Source organism: Urocitellus parryii, chromosome 2 (assembly GCF_045843805.1).
Source record: "Urocitellus parryii isolate mUroPar1 chromosome 2, mUroPar1.hap1, whole genome shotgun sequence".
Lineage (NCBI taxonomy): Eukaryota > Metazoa > Chordata > Mammalia > Rodentia > Sciuridae > Urocitellus > Urocitellus parryii.
In genome coordinates, this window is record NC_135532.1 from 157,933,061 (window position 1) to 157,949,714 (window position 16,654).

The window sequence follows — 16,654 nt, forward strand, 5'->3', positions numbered from 1 at the left end:
TCCTAGATGATCTGATCACTAAATTCCCACCCATCTCTGAAGTTCTAGTGTTCAAGAAATGATCACTAGACTTCAAAGTTATAGAACTCTACCTGCGAAGTCTGTGATAATGTGAATTATTCCCAGTGTACGTGTGTGTGTTTTGTTATATCTTGACTCATGTACCCTGGCTTTTTAATTCTCAAAGAATTGTTAGGTAACTGTGGTTCTTAAAGAGAGCATACTGTTAACTCAGTTACCCACCATTAATTTATTATTTAAAAACTTATGAAAAATTTGAAACTTACATAAAAATATTATAACAATCTTCTGCAATCCCAAGAGCAAGCTTCAATATTATCAGCATTGTTTTATGTCACCCCTTCTTCCTCTCCTCCCTGAGAGGAAGCAAACCCAAGACATCATATAATTTTATCCATTTATACTTTAAGTTATACCCAAAAGATGATGAACTCTCATTGGATATACTCATAAACACCATTATCTTACCTAAGCAAATTATAAGTAATTTTTAATATCCAGTATCCAATTCAAATTTGCATTCCACCATATGTTTCAGAAATGTTTTCTTTTTTACCTATAAGATATATAATGTCTGTCCTTTAGTGGTATTAAAAACCAAGTATCAACCCAATCTGTTATAACGCTCTCCTTTAGCTTTTCATTTGCCAGTTTTAGGATCATTTTTTAAAGTTATGTTAATGTTTGTTTTTTTTTTTTTTAATTCAGCAAAACAGTAGAATGCCTATTTAATGCTTTGTGCAATGCTAGTCCTGGCACATGATAGTTCCTCAATAAATCTGTCCTCTTTTGTACTCCAACCAACAAGTTTTCTCTCTCATTGAGAACTGCTAAAAAGGTTCAGGTTTCCCCAAATCCCTAGTAAATACAATGACACTCATAAACATCTGGAAGTCACTGTAGAGAATTTATCTGCCAGGTCTATCCTCCTTTGTTCTTCTATTCCTCCTGGTGCTAAACCTGAAGCTGTGCATCCATTAGGTGGTATCTTTAATACATAACCAAAAAAAGCAATATTTTCTGTGGATAACTTTTTGAGTTCTTTTGTGAAATTTCAGCATAACAATATAACAATACTAACAGCCAACATGACCAGCACTCACCAAGAACCTCCTTTACATAGTCCTTTATTATACAAGTGGGAAGGAACCTTAAAGATCACCAAACCCATCTTTCTTATTGTATAGACTAGGAAATTGGCATTCAAGGTTAAGCTAGATGGAGAGAAAGTGGAAATAAAACCCAGTTCTCTTTTCTGACTCTCAATGTTCTTCCCAATATATCTCACCACACAAGATATTTATATATTTAACAAATATTCTAACATACATTGTTTCTTAGGCAGTTTTCTGTCACTGTGATAAAATATCCAAGATAAACAAAAGGAGGAAAGATTTGTTTTGGCTCACACATTCACAGGTTTCAGTTCATGGTTACTTGGCCATTTGGCTTTGTGACTTTGGCAAAGCAGTACATCATGGTGGTGAGTGAATGGATGAGGAAGCTTTCCACCTCATGGCCCCTGGGAAACAGAGAGCGAAAGTGGCCAGGGTCCCAATATACTCTTCAGGGACATACCCTTATCTCTACTCTGTGACCTAACTTCTTTCCAGTAGGCCCCATCCCTTAAAGGTTCTACCACCTCCCAATAGTGCTGCAGCAGGCAACCAGGCCTTTAACACATGGGTCTTTGTGGGACATTTAAGATCCAAACTATAACATATTGCTTCTGATATATTTTGTATCTGAACTTCAACATGTTTATCTTTATATTGCTCTATGAATTTAAATCATTGCCTGTATAAGTATATAAATGTGTATAGTTTTTTTTTAATTTTTTAAATATTCTCTTTTAGATGCAGCAGTTCTTGGGAAGACCCCTTGTGAAAGAATCATTCTTCAGACCCATACTTACTGTTCCTCAAATGCCACCAGTTTGCTCTGGTGTCATCTCTACAGCAGGCCAACCTAGAACCCCCCTGGTAAGTCTTTCTTGGTGAAATAGATATTAATTAGTTGTTTATCACTATTATGGGCTTCTTCAATTCGTTTTTTATCAACTGACAGTTTGGTTTTGGGGGCAGTGGTTGGGTAGAGAGGATACTAGGGTTTAACCACAGAGCTACATCCCCAGCTCCTTTTTGGTTTTTGTATTTTATTTAGACACAGGGTCTTACTGAATTGCTTAGGGCCTCGCTATGTTGCTGAGGCTGGCTTTGAACTCCCAATCCTCCTTCCTCAGTCTCCTGAGCCACTGGGAATACAGGCGTGAGCCACTGGTATTACAGGCGTGTGCCACTGGGATTACAGCAGTGCGCCACTGCATCTGGCTTGGTTTTTGAATAAGAGTCATCACATTTACAATTTTACTTTTGTAACAGGCAACAATGCTTAGTAGATTGGTATGTATAATAGATAATTTATTTTTAGCATGTTTGTTGGGTGGAATGAAAAGCAAAGAAGCCAAATCACTCCAAACTAAATTATGCCATGAAGCTAAAGAAAAAATTTATACACGCATGTACTGTATAACACTTAGGAGTACTTTAACTATATCTATAAACAAACAATATAAGTACCACCACCTTGGAATATATGCTTTCAAGTAACAAATCTTCCTACCTACCAATAGTCAGATAAGCTTTATCTAAGCTTGAAGAAGTAATAAAGAAATTTAAAATTACTAGAATTATTTGTTGTCTTGGCTAAAGTAAAGTTTTATTTGATTAAAAGAAAATCTTTCTCAAAAAGAATGATGTTACATGTAATTAATGAAAAAAATTATAACTTTTTTGTATGTTCTAAGTAATTATGTATATATGTATATGAAATTGTAATAAAATTTTCTTGAAAACATTGAAATACCTTAACTTTCTATTAATATTATTTTCTGATTGCTAAGGGAAAGCTAATACTGAGGCAAATTTTCTGAGCAGTATTCTGTTTCTTACTTATAAGACTTTATTCAAGTTATTCCAGTGACTGTTAACAGTTGCTAATTTTTTTATGACTTCTTAAACTTTTTCTGTATGTGCATATGCTTAGACATTTAAAAAATTTTTTAATGTTACAAGAAAATACTTTATGGCAGAAAACTAGATGTATTTCATGGACATCATTCATGCTCCATAATCTAGATTTTCTTTTAGTTACTTAATTAGATCTACCCTAACTTAGTCATTCTCCTCTTTACAGTCTTTTGGTTGTTTTCAGTTTTCCACTATTTAAAAAATACACCAAAAACACTGTGCATTTATGTACATGTTTATAATTACTGAGGCAAGCATGTCTTATTTTATAATAAATAGTTAGGTAACAAATTAGAAATGTTGTTGCTCTAGTTTAAAGGATCTCTGAAAAGGGAATGTGAGTATCAGTGTTATTCTTCATTGTAGTCATTTTCTGAAGTATGTAAGTGTCATGTTGGCATGGAATTGTACCAGTTAAAAATAATGGGTTATAACTTTCTGCTCCTTACAGATGACTGGCATAGCCTGGACTATGCCAGCTCCTGTGGGAGAGACTGTGCCTCCTGGTACAGGTCTGGGAAATGATCCTTCCCTGATGAATTTGGAGAGGATTACAGACAGGCTGAAAACTGCTTTCCCACAACAAACCAGGTACCTCAGTTTTTATTTAGTGCTTGAGATCATATTATACAGTTTCCATAGCCATAACTGTGACAGTGAAACTTTTCAGAGAAACATAAAATTCACACAGAAATATAAATAATTCTTCACCATGGTCTTGGTAAGGAAAATGAAATTTACCAAGAAAGGATAGTATTCAACAGAAATGCTAAACTTCTTCACTAATATTATTAGACTTTAATTATGAGAAAATAACATTTTAAATTTAGGTTTGCTCATTTACTGAGAGTATAAGTAGTGGTAACTGATCAAATTTTAATGCTACCAGCTGCAATATTTACCTTGATAACCTATTTTCAAAGGGGCTTTTAAGTTAATTGTATGCTAAATAAGCCCAAACATCATCGGGTTATAGTTCCCTATTTTCTTAATTTTATTGAAGATTCTTATAATGTCTTTGTTAGGAAAAACAGTTAAGTGCAAGAAATCATGATTTTATTGTGCTCTTTTTTTCTATAGTCTGACTTTGGCAGAAGGATATTTAATTCTCCAACACAAATGACGTTTTTTTTATTTCTTGTACCCAAGGGTGTAATTTGAATTTTCACCAATATTTTCATTCAAAAACTAATACTTTACTATGCCTACTGATGCTATTTGGATTCGATGATAAGTTTATAATTCATAATAATAAAATAAAAGTGAAAAATATAATATACAGAGTTGTTATAAGTAGATAAGTATAAAATGAATAAATTATAAATGAAAGGTAAATATATAAGGCTAATTACACTACTCTTCATTTGAGGGAGAAAAATATTTGATCCTCTCTTTCATCAAAAAAGTAGTTGTAGGCTCAGTGGACTTTGGGAATTGAAAAGGAGCATAATGATTAAAACAATTGTAGGTTCCTTTATCGAAAAATGTGGTTTTTAATTTTTGCTTTTCTATTCCAAGTAATTTTTTATTTTTCTCTACGAATTTTAAAAAGTTAACTCTTAACAGATAAATAAGAAAGAAAACACTAACAACCTAGGTAAAAGAAATATTTTAGTCATAAGGGAAGTTTGAGAGAAAAATATAAAAACTTAAGTACACAAATAAGTAAACTCAATTTTTATATAATGAGCTCTCAAAAAAAGGTTATAATCTGTTTTTTGGAAAGAAAGTAAATATTAAATTTTATCACTAATGAAAACATTAAACATCATTATTAAACAGAATTAGGTGTTTTCATTTTGGCTTAATATAATTGCAGATGGACCTATAATCAATTGTTTTAGATCAGAAACCAGAAGGGTTACATTTGTATTCTACATACATATTATGTAACAGGGTTTTATGTCTCATTTGGAGGGTATATCCTCAAGTCAGTAGGGAAAATCACCACTTCTCTCTCTTTCATCTCTTTCAGAAAGGAACTTACAGATTTCTTACGAAAATTGAAGGATTCTCATGGGAAGACCTTATCTGGGCTGACATTTGATGAAATTGTTTACAAAATTTCCCAATTTATTGATCCCAAGAAATCACAGGTAAAAAGCTATATCTCTCAGGCTAGGGGTTTATATAACTCGGTGGTAGAGTGCTTGATTAGATACATGAGGCCGCAGATTCAATTATTATTTCATATCTTTCTGCTTGCATCTAATAGTTGGTTATTTTAACTATTTCCATAGCATGCTAATAAAATTGATAACCTCTAGTCATATAGCAAATAATTGATTAACAGTAAATAATTTAATAACTTTTATTTGAAAGAACAAATATCCTTGAATGGACAAATTTAAATACCTTTCACCAGATCATTCTAGAATAAAACTGACCCTCTTGAAATTTTCTCTAGGTTACTTTGAATGATTCTAAATGGTGACTTTTTTCCTTAATTTTCTGTAAGGATTATTTAATTTATTTGTTAATGAAAAGAACATATAGAGTTATTTTTGTCTTCACCTAACTCTGACAAGTATTGTCAACATTTTGTGTCAAGATTCCTAATGAATCTGATTATTTACCCTTTTGCTAATTCTTCTTCCACCCCATTGTCTGAAATTCTATGTTTATGCTATTTTAGAACAATTCTAAACTATCAATATAATATTCTTATTTTCAGAGTCAAGGAAAATCAGTACCAAATGGCAATTGTGCTTCACCCAGTCATACCTCATCACAGCCTAATGCTCCCCAGACCCCCAAACCAGCTTGGAAACCCCTCAGTTCACAAAGTTCTGCCACATGGGAAGGAGCAAATAATTTGGTGAGACTGAAATTATTGAATTGTTGAAACACTTACGAACACATTTGTGTTTTCAGGAGAAACAAATAGGCCAAATTTAACATATTTATTTTTCCATAGGATAATGAGGAGGAAGAAGAGGAACCTTGTGTAATCTGTCATGAGAATCTTTCTCCAGAAAACCTTTCAGTTTTGCCTTGTGCTCACAAATTCCATTCTCAGGTAACCCTTTAATCAGCTAAGGGAGATTCATATTACCTTATTTAAAATCATATACATGCATCATCTTCCTGTGACAAGATCCACTAGGTATAACTCTGAACTTCACATTTGGGTACCACACAGAAACATTTATACTTTTCTCCTGTTCTTACAATATCTACGCTGTGCTTTCTCATATTTCCATATACCTTACAGGAGAAGAGACTACGTTGAGATTTAAATGGTACACGGTAAGCAGGTCTCTGAGAAAATATTGATTGACATGACAATTTAGTGGCAAAACTAGCAACACAACAGTGGCACTTTACCTTGACTTGCTATAAATTCCTCATAGTATACTCTGTCTATACCTTTGATGCCTGCCCCCCCATTATTAAGCATAAACCTATCTTAACAGTCTATCCAGGCTCCTATATTTGCATTTGAAGATGCTCAGACTTGAGTTTTAATGTTAGAAAAATGTTAAGGCTGTAATATCTCCTGTTTATTTTTGGCATTTATATGAATCAACTCCTAGTGTTGCTGCTATGTAAGTGCTATTCATATACAATATACAGTCTAAGTCCTCTGTGGAGAGATGTAATTTGACATGGGAAAAGATAGTCTAACACAAAAAAGCTTCTCAGAAAAATAACCAGCTCATTCAAGCCATGTTTGTAAAACATTTCAAAATTTCAATATGTAGTACCTGGTACAAAATTATGTATTGCATTTACATTGACATGAAGAGATATACATAAAATAGTTAATCCCAAAAGAGCTCCAAGAGAGATTCTTAGCCACCTGACATTCCTATTTTAAGTTTTAAAAGTCCTGACAATTTATAATAAAAAGTAAATATTTAACAAAATTTATTTTGCTCTTTGTCATTGCCAATTGAATACAAAGCACATAATTCATTCAGGTTACTTTCTAGGATTCGGGTTAGTGAACCTCATTTATACTGCTTAATTCTTAATCCTCTCTCATCTGACCTGGCTCTCCATTATTCATACAGGTCAAAATTACTTGTTTTTATAAAGTCAGTATTCAAGCAGATTCTTAACAGATAGTTTATAGTTGAATATCACTGCCATTTTAACATAGACGACAACCTGAGTTTATTCATCACTAGGGATTTTAACTTCTGAACATAATATGTATTTTATACAAAGTATTGATAAATTTGTATGTTTAGTTTTGACTTTTTCTGGATTATATGAGCATAATATGTAATGAAATAAACCAGAAAGATATTATAGCAAGTTTCCTGATTTTCCTTGTCAGGAAGAATTGCTAGTCATTGTGACAACAGGTTGGGGAAAGAATCTTAATAAAAATAAACTGGCTAAAAAGTATTCTACAGTTACCAAATAATATTGCTCAGCAAATCACAAATCACATAGTTATCCACTGGGTAAGGCTTAAGCTTTAAGGTTCATCAGAAGACATGTGGTTGGTATACAGAGTGACAGCTGCCTCTACTAGACTAAATCTAAGAGACTGATGTGAATCTTTTTGCTCCTTAGTGCATTAGACCATGGTTGATGCAACAGGGGACATGCCCAACCTGTAGACTCCATGTTTTATTACCAGAGGAATTTCCTGGTCACCCCAGCCGACAGTTGCCCAAGGTGTGATATAAGGCAGGTGACTGCAAAGGAGGCTAAGTTTTCATACTCCAGAATTTAGTTCTGCCTTTTATTATGAACTGATTGTGTGAGTAGTGTGAAGCAGTGCTCTCCTATTATGCTAAAGAAGCAAGCTAATCTCATTGAAGAGGCAGCCAGAGGAATCAAGACAAATCTTCAAGACTTGTGAACTGAACTAAAGAGGTTTAAAGAAGATGAGTTTTGTTAAATTATATTTGCTCTTATCTTCGTAAGTGTTTTTTCTCCTGTAAACACGATAGCTATATTGCTGAATTTCTTAAGATTTCTTGTCTTTCTTCCTTCTTATTCTACTCATTCTTTACTTTCTGACAAGTACACTACCTTATAATTTCCTGAAAAAAGTTTAGGAGAAAAAGTAGAATAGTGAAGAAGAGAAGTAGAAAAATCCCATGGATTTTAGTGTTCCTCTTAACTTTTAAATATTAGCTATAAAAGTTTAATTGGATTATTTAAATTGTATTTCTCTTTCCTATTGTTTTCTGTCCTCTAAACTATGTACCCATGAAGAGAGTGTGAGCTACCTGATGGTAGAGACCACACTATCAGGTAGCTCACAATCTCTTCATAGGTACATATTTTAGAGGTATGTTGGAGCTGGTTTGTAATGGCTTATGAGGGATAATTGTTAAAGTTTCAGAAATTTTGCAAACTAGGTGTCAAATGGTGGAAGGAAAGCTGCTGTGGTGGCAGTATTTATACAGTAGAAATTGGTAAATACTGTAAGTAATGACTTGTCTTTCCTTCATGAGCTGGTTCTTAAACATTTGCCAGAACACCACAAGACATTTGTGTTCCCAATGTCTTGCATAATAGGTGCAGAACAAATATTCTGAGAAATCAGGACATGGTAAAAGAGGGAAGGAGTACTAATATACAAATTAGTTCACTTGCCAAATTGAATGATTGAGATTTTATGTTCATTTGTATACATGCTCTTTGGACCTTAATAATTTGCATTTTGAAGGAATTTATTTTCTCTTTAGAAAGTCTTAATTTTCTTCTTCTGGTTAAGGGGGAAATACTGTTTATATGTTGTTGCTTCTTGTGACAAAGTTGATGCCCACTGGGCTGAATTGCATATATAAAACTTGTCACTGAGAATTTTAATTCTTAGCAGTCAAAAAACTATTTTGAAAATAGTATTGTGTAAATGCTGTGTTGTATATGTCTCTAGTTGCAAAATTAAAGTAATTTAGAGTTACTTTTTGATTCATATGTTCCTTGGCTCACATTCACAGTCTCAATTTCATTAATTTATGGAAAAGAATAAATGTTTTCTAACTCGTCAACTTTTTGAACTATATATTTCAGTTTAGATATTTTGAAGTTACTTTAAAATCTCTATTTAAAATATCTATTTCTGTAATTGAATGCTAAATGGTTATTTTTCTGTAATGAGAAAATGTGAGGGAAAATATTCAAAAAAGTTAGCAGTCATCATACATAAAATGCCAAGAATATGTATTAGAATTACACAGGGCCTTTAAATTAATCTAGCACTTCAAAGTCATGGTCTAGTAGCAAGTTGCTTTGTAAAATTTAGTTTATGTTTACAATGTAATTCCATTTTATGTGGTAAATAATAAATGTTTCTTAAGCAACTATTTTATTTGTGTATTTTATCTTCAGTATACCCAAAACTACTTTTTTTTTTTAGAGAGAGGGAATTTATTAATATTTATTTTTTAGTTCTTGGCGGACACAACATCTTTGTTTGTATGTGGTGCTAAGGATCGAACCCGGGCCGCACGCATGCCAGAGGAGCGCGCTACCGCTTGAGCCACATCCCCAGCCCCCCCAAAACTACTTTAAATCTCTATTTTAAACATCTGTTTCTGTTTAACTGTGCCTAAACTTTTTCTTCTGTTTTGAAACAGGTTAGGAAAATGTGAAGGAAAATATCCAAGAAGAAGTGAGTATCTAGACTTACAAAATGACAATTATGTCTTGGAATCAGCGTGCCAGAACTTCTTAGGCCCTTGATGATCTTATAATCTATCCTCTCATTCTATGGGCATGTCAATTTATGTGACTAGATAGTGGCAAATCTAGTCTCAATACCTGATGTCCTTATGCTCTATTACATACTTCCTTTACAAATTCATGCTGTAAGATTGGTGCTGACCTGCCATTCTTAGCCCCAAGGAAAAGCCAGATGACTTAACATAACAGCCAGTGTATGGTAAGAATGTACATAATAGGACAGTGTTCCTGAAAGTCCTGTCTAGTTCTACAGGTGCTGAAGATAATGGGATTATTTTTCTTTTTGATGTATAATTTCATAGTACAGAGAATTATTATCACTGTCATGCTTGTGTACTGAAGGATGGTCCAGAAGAACACTCTACTGTGCCTAGAGATGCAGTGAGAACCAGAGAGCATCTGATGTTGCAATGTGTATCAAACAATCTGCAGGTATAAAGTAATATAATTGAAGCTGCTGCTAAAGGATATGTCTTCTATTTTCCTTCATATTTTCCCATGTGATTAACATTTTACAGTTTTTAAAGGACACCTTCACTCAGCACCACAGAAAAAATAAATATAAAGGATACCTTCAAATGTGATTGGTACCTCATTTGATCCATTAGTAAATCTGGACTTGATGTCATTATTCTTTATAGGTGAAACTAAGAGTCAAGCAAGAAGAAAATAATTTGTCCAACAGTTTAGCTCTTGGCATTTTGGCATTTGAATACAGACTTCTGTCCCTTACTTGGTATTCATTTCTAGTACTTCCCAACTCCATCCTATTTTGAGTTGACATTGCATATAAGAGAAGTAGTATTTTATTCCTTTTAAATAATATTCTTCCAATTAAATTGATTACACGCTAAACTCATTGATTGTTTTGTACTAGGAATGTGGTTTTGAGTATATAATAGTAGTAGGACATCATGAAAGACGTTGGACTCACTTTTCCCTTCTATGGTTTGCTTAGGATAGTTCAAATTGGTGCCTGTTGTCTTGACATAATTATTCGTTGTTCTTTCTTTCACTTTCAGAAGTGTCCCAGTTTGGATGATGAACTTTATCTCAATTCAGGAAAGGCAGGCTTAAATACTTTTTAATTACCAGATTCAGAATTAGCAAAAAATTCTCTGTATTTATAAAATGCTCTTAAATACCGTTTCTGTAAGCCTCTCAGGTAAGAATTCTGGGATTGGAATAGTTTTGAGATTATTCTAGTTTATAGCCAGATAAAAACAGCAAATGATTACTAATTTATTATAAAAATACATGATTTCTGATTTTCTTGAATAGGCTGTTTTCAGTAACCAGCTGTGTACATTTGAAGATGCTACTTAGTAGAGCTAATGGGCTGTTGTATCTTATCCTAGACCAACACCTCATTACATGCTGTGTTTATAAAAATTCCAGGAGGCCATCTAGAAATTTGCCTTGCAAATGAGCACCATAGGTGCTCTGATACACACTAAATTTTGGAAACTACTGGTGTTAATAGAAAGGTACTTTCTCAAACAGATCTATGTTTGGATTTTTGAATTCTGTATTTGACATATTGTGTGTTTATAAATGAATTACTTTTCTCAACTAATTCTTTTTCTGGAAAATGGAGAAAAAAATTATAATCTTTAATGAACATTTATTAGTCTTTACCAAAGCAGTAAAATTTCCACTATTCAACCTGTTTAAATTTACTCCTTAATGACAAAATTCTAAAAAATTTGTTTAACTACCATTATTAAAAAGAGATGAAGAGAGAATATGACCAAAGTTCTACTTCCAGCCTCACAACGCCCCAAAATGTTCAATATGTTTATTTCAGGTAATCATACCCTCATAAACATTTGATTGATTCCTTTTAATATAATGGAATACTGCCTCAAGGGTTGAACAACTAACAATGATTTTGAAGACTGAATGTTTTGAAGGCTTATGGCAAAGATTTCATCTTCATTTGGAAGATAAGAACGCTGAAGAATTGATTTGCCAAGGTCACACAACTATTAAGTAGGGCCATGATTCAAAGTCAGAGTAACACCATACTGCCTACTTGAAAAGAACAAACAAAACTATTTGAAAATCAATAAGTTGTTTCTTTGGATAAAGACAGAAGCAAAACAAGATTAGAACAATCTTAGCACAAGGAAATACTATTATAGCTCAGAATAAAGCCAAACTTACAGTCTTCTTGCATCAAGGTTAATGATATTTGATCAATAATTCAAATAAAGACAAAGTTCAGGACTGGGGTTGTGGCTCAGTGGTAGAGTGCTTGCCTAGCATGTGTGAGGCACTGGCTTTGATCCTTAGCACCACATAAAAATAAATAAAGGTATATGTCTATCTAAAACTAAATTATGTTCATCTACAACTAAAATAAAAGATAAAGGAAAGATATTTCACCTTTTTAATTTCAAATATCATCTTGGTGCTTATTTAGAACATGTCCCTAAGGTTGCATCATTTTTTTAAACCATGAAATTTTACAATTACTACTATGATTTCAGTATCACACCACCACAGTTCTACAGTATGAATTATCTCTGTCAGTGTTACAGGCCTTTGATTTTGTTTTAGAAATATTTTATGACAAAAAAAGTAGGCTAATTATAAGCAATAGTTGTGAAGTTGTGCATTATTTTAATCCAAGGAAAATTGTTTTAATTCCTAAGGTCTATAATAGAGTTATGCCTCAGCAACTAATAATGAAATATTTTCAGTTAAGAAAAGTAGATTATTTTTAATAATGTTAATTTATCAGATCACTACAAATAAAGTTCAAGACCAATAGATTTTAAATATATTTTTTGAAAGCAAAAATCTATTACTACCCTCTGCTCAACAATATCATTAGTCTAGAGTTGATATGCTCTTTGAAGTTATGACAACATCACAGAATATTATATCAGACTCCTGTGATCATACTCATCAGTATTTATTGAATGCTTGTTAAATGAGTACAATTTTGGACTTTCTGTATACAACAAAACAATAGGACATAATTTCTGACCTGAAGAAGCTGAGTCATGTGGAAAGCAAGCATCTCAAATTGATAACTCATATTACGATGTAACATGCATTTAATGCCCAATGAACTATAAGCAAGTACTATTAACAAGAGTTTGGCCTGGTCATTGTAAGCTGAGACAATTGGAACCTCTCTTGGAAAATGAAGAAATGGGATGTACCTTGGTGATTCTTTGTCATTCTTACCTTTCCACCTGGACAATTCCTCATACTCCATGTTTCACACTCTCTTCATTCAGTTTTTTACTCAAATGTCAAGCTTTCCTTAACTACTGTAATGTAATTATCTTCCTCAACACAGATACTATTTTCTCTTATTATCTAAAATTCAGTTTGTTGATTTCATCTTTCTCACAATATAAGATACATGTCAACAAGACTCTTGTTCACCATTGTGTATCTATTGTCTAAAACATTGTCTGCATTCAAAATGGGCCTTGTGAATTACATAGAACTTACATAAGATACAGAGTACCACTTAAGGCAAGGACGGTAGTTTGAAACTCAAGTGCTTCCTAAAGAATTTTTTTCAGTCATGGCCAATAGATGGCTATTAAAATACTTTACAAATACTATTGACATTTTGTTATATTAATAGTATTTTTTAATTTTGGAACATTTAAAATCTAGATTTTTATGGGATTTTTAAGAAGTTCTAAAAGAGAAAATAAGAATGTATTAAAATTTTTCTGCTTCTGTTTTTTATGGAGAACTGCTATCCTAATAATACTTTAATTAAGAAAACCTATAAAAGCTGGGGGGGGAGGTTAAAAAGATCTGATGAAAATATTAAAAAGTAATGAAGGATAGCCACAACTCTAGAAGTCAACTTTCCAAAAAGCATATAAACACTGTGATGAACTCTGCTTAAGGCTGCTTTTTTTCCTCCACACATTTTCATATTTAAGGCTGATGATAGAAATAAAGCATCTACATATTGCATGAGAAACTAACATATTAGGGAGGGGAAATGCATTACTAAGATATACAGAACTAAAGTACCAGTGTCCCAGAAACAAAAAAGGACCATAGAAAAGTAAAACACACTCTTTCTTACATTTTCCCTCATGAAACATCTGCAATTTTCTAAGCTGTACATGGGCCAGGTAAGACAAAAATTAAGTGGAAAAGAGTTGCTGCTAAGAGGCTAAAAAGCTAAAGTTGAGATTTGGGCATTATCGTGATTCCAGAGATCAAATTGGGGTTCAGGGCTTACAAATGGCAGGCATTCCATTGAAAACCTGAAAGTTCAAGGGGAATGGACAAACCAGAATTAGCCAAGTTCAACTGGGTTCAAGTGATTTGATCATGATCTACCTGTCTTCTGGAGAATAGAGATAATCATAAACGGGAGTTTCCTAATTTTTTTATTCATGATGAGTAGCATTCAGCAACAACAGCAAAAACTTACAAAGCATGCTAAAAAACTGACCTAAAATTTTTAAAAGCTAAGAGAGAAACAACAAAACAGAATTAGACTCAGAGGTGTTCCAGATATTGGAACATTAAGATTAAAAACTCTGTGACTAATGTATTTTAAAAGAAAGATTAAAAAAATGTTAAATTGGAATTTTTTAAAAGAACAACTTAAAAACTAAAGAAATTCAATAACTATAATCTATGGTTCAGTGAAAGAGTTTAATAATATATTAGACACAGCAAAAGAGAGGATTAATGAATAGGGAAGTATAGCAGTAGAAAATATCCAGGCTAAAGCTTAGATTTAAAAAAACGGAAAATGCATTCTAAAATGGAAAAAATCATATAAAATTTAAAAATGGAAAAAATGTAAAAGTGAAAACATTAGTATATATGTATATAGTCATATTTACATATTTATATATATATATTCACAGAAGAAAAGAAAATTGAATGTGTCAGAAGCCTCATTTGAATATTAACTGAGATTTTTTTCCAAAGCCACACATTGAAGAGCTATTCAAATGCCAAGTAGCATTTGGTGAAGAAGATGTGGAGCCATTGTCCTCACCATCATACTCAGTCACATCATAGATTAACTTCTGGGGAAATGAGACCTCCTAAAAGTATTTTAGACCCTAAATGAACAACAATGAAACTGGACACTGATTTTTCACACACACACACACAAAAAAAAAAAAAAAAAGCAAGCCAATACATAATGCAGTGGTGTACATAAAATGCTGAAGGATGAAAAGTGCCAATTCAGAATTCAATTATCAGTAAATATATCCCTCAAATCCAAGGATGAATCAGTGTCTCTCAAACAAACATAAACTGAATCTACCCTGCTGCCCAATGAAACAAAACAAACAGATAAAATTAACAGCAGTTCTTAGAATATTAACCCAAGCATAATGGGACAGTGAACCCTGACAAATCAGAAACCAGCAAGATGAGCTTTACAGTTGACCCATTTTGCTACTTTAAGAAAATTTCCAGGCTGCTGTGGGGAGAGGAAGCTCAGATAAGATCTATAAAATTCCCTTCTTGAGAGAATAGAACTAGGAGTACACTGCAGCATAGCAACTTAGTTTTGCAGAGCAGAATGCTAAAGACCTAACTGTGTACCCCATGGAGTATTCTTTTTAGTAATAAGCAACTCATACACTTGAGGAAACAAAGGCTGAGAAGAGAACCACAAATAACAAACAGAATAATCTCCAGGAGGTCATTGATTGATTATCTTCTAAGAAGGCCTTTAGTGCTATACATTTCAAATACTGTTTAATACTTAGCTTTAGTATTTCTACACTTTCCTAATTTCAATATTTTGTATTTTAATTTTTATTCGGTACAAAGTATTATCTGTTTTACCTTTTATTTAAGAAACCACTGAACTGTTATACAAAGTGGCTATGCCATTTTGCATTCTCACCAAAAAAGGAGAGTTCCTGTCATTTCATGTCTTCACTAGCATTTCATGTTGTCAGTGTTATGTATTTAGATTCTTCAAATATGTTCATAGTACTATCTCAATTTTATTTACTAACTTAATTTTATTTCCCTAATGACATATTAAGTAGAGCATCTTTTCAATGTGTATTTACCATCTGTATTCTTCTTTGGTGAGGGGTCTGGGTCTTTGTTCATTTTTAATTATTCTGTATTAAGAGGTCTCTGTACATTTTGGTTAACAGTTTTTTATTAGCTATTTGGTTAACAGTTTTTTATTAGCTATGTCTTTCTTATTTTCTTCCAATCTGTGTCTTATCTTCTCATTCTTTTGACAGTTGTCTTTTATGGAGATGAAATTTTTCATTTTTATTAATTTTTTTCATGGATCGTGCATTTGGTTTTATACTTGAAAAATCATCACCATACTCAAGGTCATTGGATTTTTTTACTCTGATATAGTTTTATGCTTTTGGATTTTACTTTTTGGTCTCAGGTGCATTTTGAATTAATATTATGACCAATATAAGGTCTTAACAACATTTTGAAAAGTTGAATTCAATAGTACATAAAAAGGATAGTGCATCATGATCATATGAGGTTTATCTCAAGAATATAAGGTTGAATTAGCATTTTAAAATCAATGTAATTCATTATATTAACAGACTAAAGAAAAAATATCTGATTCATCCTAACAAATGTAGAAGAAGCATTTAATAAAGCCTACATCAGTTTCTGATTTAAAAAAACAATACAAAGAAACTTATTCAATGTCATAAAGGTCATGTATTTTTAAAAAATAAACAGAAAAAAACAACCTACAACTACCACTTAGTGGTTGAAAATGAAATGCTTTTTCCCTATATTCATTTGGCAAGGATGCCAACTCTCACTATTGCTCTTCAATATTATGTTAAATGTTCTAGTCAATGAAATAAGGCAAGAAAAAAATAAATGAAAAGCCCAGTTTCAAAAGAAAGAGGTAAATTATTCTTTATCCAGACATGAAATTATTATTTTTGTAGAAAGTCTGAAGAAATCTAAAAAAACTGTGTTTATTAAAT

The 16,654-nt window shown here is 32.4% G+C and overlaps 1 protein-coding gene across 6 annotated transcripts in view; it reads left to right on the forward strand.

The window, feature by feature from the left end:
- The window catches only part of Dzip3 (DAZ interacting zinc finger protein 3), a 96,717-nt gene extending 87,450 nt beyond the window's left edge, over positions 1-9,267 (forward strand). For all 6 annotated transcript variants that reach the window (XM_077795337.1, XM_026394674.2, XM_026394696.2 and 3 more), the window contains 6 exons: positions 1,878-2,003; positions 3,502-3,641; positions 5,026-5,146; positions 5,725-5,868; positions 5,968-6,069; positions 7,578-9,267. In XM_077795337.1, coding sequence (XP_077651463.1) covers positions 1,878-2,003; positions 3,502-3,641; positions 5,026-5,146; positions 5,725-5,868; positions 5,968-6,069; positions 7,578-7,688 — 744 coding nt within the window. In that variant the 3' untranslated portion in view covers positions 7,689-9,267. The remainder of the gene's footprint in view (positions 1-1,877; positions 2,004-3,501; positions 3,642-5,025; positions 5,147-5,724; positions 5,869-5,967; positions 6,070-7,577) is intronic.
- The last annotated feature ends 7,387 nt before the right edge of the window (positions 9,268-16,654 follow it).